The 4,274-nt window shown below is 44.8% G+C and overlaps 1 protein-coding gene across 1 annotated transcript; it reads right to left on the bottom strand.

Annotated features, from left to right (window-relative positions):
- Positions 1-244: 244 nt before the first annotated feature.
- On the bottom strand, positions 245-4,146 carry LOC139808044 (uncharacterized). Its single transcript, XM_071769658.1, has 8 exons — positions 3,959-4,146; positions 3,679-3,834; positions 2,794-3,147; positions 2,155-2,328; positions 1,852-2,045; positions 1,278-1,449; positions 1,060-1,216; positions 245-816 (listed from the first exon to the last, which is right to left on the bottom strand). Exons 1-8 carry the CDS (start codon positions 4,028-4,030, stop codon positions 401-403), a joined length of 1,695 nt encoding a protein of 564 aa, XP_071625759.1. The 5' UTR covers positions 4,031-4,146; the 3' UTR covers positions 245-400.
- Between the last annotated feature and the right edge of the window lie 128 nt (positions 4,147-4,274).

Here is a 4,274-nt window from a genome sequence, read left to right as displayed (position 1 = left end):
TTGGTCCATGGTCCATTTTTTATACCGTAACAATCGGAATTTGGTACTTTTATGAAAGGTATAGATTTTATTTCAATAATCACGTTTATTGATCAAATGGTAGTAAATATCCTGTAACAGTTTTTCATTCGTGATTTACAGACGAATTAATACTCATAATTTATGTACGCGTGTTCGCTTCAAGTACCAAACTATTTAATATCCGCTGCGCACTTTTCGTCGAGAATATACATATATATAGGGATCGTTTGTAGAACCGTGAAAAAGTTTTATTTTTTAGGCTTACATCATATGATTATAACGTATTAAACTCATCGTAAGATTTACACGATACGAACATTATAACTAGCGATCACTGTGATAAAAAAAAGAGAGTATGTATAATAAGAAACGTTATATTTTATCTATCACGAATCTCCTTCAACAATAACGTCAACGTGGAATCCACCGATCCGGCTGACTTGAGTCTTCGTTCCAGAGCTTCGAAGTCCGTTCTTTCGAGCCACGTTGGCGGATCGCTCTCCCTCGACGGCAGAGGACACAGCAGCCTTTCGACAGCGGCGCACAATCCGCACCACTCCCTAAATCCCAGTGGTTGCGTTACGTCTCCTATCACAGACTTCATATAAGATCGTTGTTCGTCCGTTAATACCTTGCCGACCACTTCCCGAAGAGCCTCTTCGACGTCGCTCGGTGAAATGCGTCGCGCGCTGTGCAACGCCTCTTCGTTAAACTTATTAAATATTCGACCGAATATCAGCTTTCTTCCCGACGTGATGTACGCATGCTTGCTGAGATACTGAAGCGACGTTAATCCTGTAACGATTACATCGTCATGAATGAATTATAATCGATGAGATAAAATAGGTAAAAAAATATACGGCATACATATAATGTATCATAAGTTATAAAATACAAAAGTTTAAAAAAATAATAGCTTGCAGGAACGTCTCGTCTAATATCTTTTACTTATTTTAATAGAATCACATTTTGAAATATCGATACACATTTGTATATCATACAAAATAATAATAATAATAATAATATATATAAACATACCACGAAGACTCTGACTGTCGAGCAGTTCAAATCGCGCCGTTTGACGGGAGAATATCCGGGGAGCGTTTTCCACCGATGGACCGGCACTGGTTTGACGAGATCCGCGCGAGTACGTATCGCCTTTCACCCGCAACGCTTCCTCTAGTGCGATCCGTCTCTAAAACGAATTGATTTATAGACAAAATGTTTACTGGCTGAATTTAGATCTACCTGTTTACCTTGATTGAGAATTCCGTCTCCACCTTGTCACGATCTAGCTCTCTGCACAAGTGCTTCAAGACGTCTGGCGCGAGGAAACTCGGAGGCATCGTGTGACTCGTTGTCTGCGCGGGAGACGTTCTCTTGGGAGACGTCGAGGAGCCATCGACCTCGCCGGTGTTTACGTGAAGCCTGTTACGGTTCATTAAAGAGATATCATTCTTTTTCTAAATGCTCAATCGACACTTCCCAGGTAGTCAAATGCTGTAAGTTTGCTGCCATGTTGCCAACAAATTAATGCATAACTAATTTTGACAAACTCGGGACAAGGTGAGACAGCATTATTCAGATAGCCAAGCGTGATAGAGCATACTGAGCAAAACTAATACATTGCATGTGTTTTCATATATTTGCTGTTGCTGACATCGAAATAGAACACGTTACAAATACAGCTACATGATTGCTTATACATGCAATCAGTTGACGCAATTAGTTTGCTCAATCAATATGCTCTATCACGCTTGGCTATCTGGGGTATAAATAAACATATAGGATTATCGCATGCAGATGCGTATTTTTTTTGCGGATACTGACGACGATCGCCGCGATCCATCCCCGACCTGCGAGACCTGCGTCACCGTGGGCTCGAGCGGATCGCGAACTTCCGTTTGTTGGCCGTAAGTCGAATCCCTCCTACACTTTCTTTTACGCAATCGCTTTCCCCGTCTTCGTGTAATTGCCGGTTGCTGCTCGCTGTCGGCCTCTTCCTCCACGTTTCGAGACGAGCTCTTTCACCGATAAGCGACGGTAACATCATTTTTTAAGTGACAGAAAATGTCCAACGAGAAAAAGGCGGCGCCATGTATCTGCCTCATCTAAGGAAAGAAATAGACTTACCGTTTCACATTTTTCAGCGATAGGCGAGGGAGGTGACGGAGGAGGCGGCACAGGCACGGGTGCCGCTAACGATTGTTGTGGCCGCGAGATCGGTTTGCAGACAAATATCTCGCTTTTCCGAGGCGTAGGCGGCAGTTCCAATGTGAGAGCGTGCCAGCTGAAAGTCTCATTTTCCTAAAACCCGGACAAACGGCCAATAACACCTTCGCGAACGAACTCAAATAAAGACAAACAAGAGTCGCTTCTAGCTTGATCACCGCTCCAACATGTAGAAACGTTTAAGCATTCCTTCAGGATTACAGAATCTACTCATGGAATGTCTGCTCACAAACTACAATTCTACAGTGTGCTATTACATAAATTAGTTCGAATTTTGTTATATATCCTACACCTAGTATTTCGTTTAGATTTCGTTATATTTTCATTCTCTTTGTATGCCTATCTTTATTAGTGTGCTTGTAGTGGATTTCTATATTATTTGAACTATAACAATTACTATTTTTAGGTCGCTTTATCGTTTCCTCTTTGACGAGGAAATTTGGAGCGCGCAATAAGCCAATCTGTCTACGGCAAAGGCCGGAAAAAAAGGTACCACCAGCGGCGATAAATCGGGGTAGAGATTCTGTATCTGACACCGACCACCTGCTGATTCTGCGAGCTCGTCCGGAGATCCAGGACCAGGGTGGTGCGCTCGCGCGGATTGCAGGTCACCGGCAAATCCTCCTGGGCCGGGCGGCCAGTTAACGCCGTTGGGCCGCTGGCGAGCGTGGGCGCCGGGGTCAAAGGTCGCGAATCGGTTTCCGTGTATTTCCGGAAGAGCTCCTCGGGCACCGCCGAAGCGGTCATCTCGGCATTGTAACCATCACCGCCGCCGCCACCTCCGACATTTCCAGCCGTGGCCTCGCCTCCGCCTCCGCCTGCGCCCACTGCCAGCAGGCTCGTCCGTATCATCTCCATCTCCTCCGGCAGTAAAAGAGCTTTTCCCTCAGTCGCCTAATGAAAAATGTCGTGAAAAAATGCGCGAGTGTCGCTGGGCGACACGCCGAAATTTGTGAAAAAGATGATAACAATTTTTCTAGTTTTTTCCCCCTATAGCATTCGTAAAACGGTTGTTTACATTATAGCTCTATTACTCTGCATTAAGGTACAAAGTGGATGAGACATTGGAGTCTCGTATTACTAGTGGGACTTTATTCGCTGTAAAAGAAATATGTATATAAAATTACTCGAACAGGAATGAAATGTGTTTACACATTTAAATTTTCAAATGTATAAAACAATGAATTTTACAATTAATTAGAGAAATTGCCATTTAAGGTCTGAATCTATTGTTAGGCTGGTAGCCTATAACAATAACGTTCTGTGAATTCATAGCAATTTTAAATGGCAATTTGTCTAATTAATTAAACATTACGTGTCCTGGTACAATGAACATATTTTACTCTTGTTTACGTAACTTTTGACATATATCTTGTACAGCGTCACATCCGTCTTTTCTATGTACGGCGGATGAAACTTTTTTACCCATGTGTCCTTAGCGCGTCGAACCACCTCCTTCGCCTCGCAATCCGCCGGATGGTTGCACAGCACCGAGCAGCCGTAAGGATAAGGATTAAAGAGGCCGGCGAACGGTCGAAGGGCGAACGGTGCCGCTCGGGTACAACCCGATAATTCCACGCTCTGGATATATATACGTGATCTTTGAATAAATAAGGACAGGGGCTGACGTAAAGGGATGAAGCCGAGCGCACGTGTGGCGCCCGCCTCGGTTTCGCTAATATAGCTTCTTTTCTTTTATCTTCACCTTGGGCTTCGGTCTGCGAATCGGTCGAATTCGCGCGGACAGGAGGCCGGTCGCGCTCGCCATCCCAGGCATTCCGTTCCGCGTTCGCGATGACGGGGTTAATCTTTAGCACCTTACGCGCAAACGAGCCGCCCCACGTCCGTTCGTTACTGCCTTGGTACCACATCGGCACGTTGCTACGCGTGACCGATGGGTCGATCGCGGAGAAACTACGGCTCGCATTCGTGGTTACGCGATCACGTACTTGGCTTCCCTAGTATTATACCTAATACCTTACGCGACATCGACAACAAACTCCCCGTCTTCCCTGGAAACT

Source organism: Temnothorax longispinosus, chromosome 1 (assembly GCF_030848805.1).
Source record: "Temnothorax longispinosus isolate EJ_2023e chromosome 1, Tlon_JGU_v1, whole genome shotgun sequence".
Taxonomy (NCBI): Eukaryota; Metazoa; Arthropoda; class Insecta; order Hymenoptera; family Formicidae; genus Temnothorax; species Temnothorax longispinosus.
Note: the sequence above shows the minus strand (reverse complement) of the source record. Positions and strands in the feature narration are given on the sequence as shown.

Coding starts and splice junctions, on each gene's coding strand:
- LOC139808044 (XM_071769658.1), bottom strand. CDS start 4,030: ATGCCTGGGATGGCGAGCGCGACCGGCCTCCTGTCCGCGCGAATTCGA. Junction 3,835..3,958: donor TTCGCAGACCGAAGCCCAAG/GTGAAGATAAAA, acceptor ATATATATCCAG/AGCGTGGAATTATCGGGTTG. Junction 817..1,059: donor CGACAGTCAGAGTCTTCGTG/GTATGTTTATAT, acceptor TAATCGTTACAG/GATTAACGTCGCTTCAGTAT.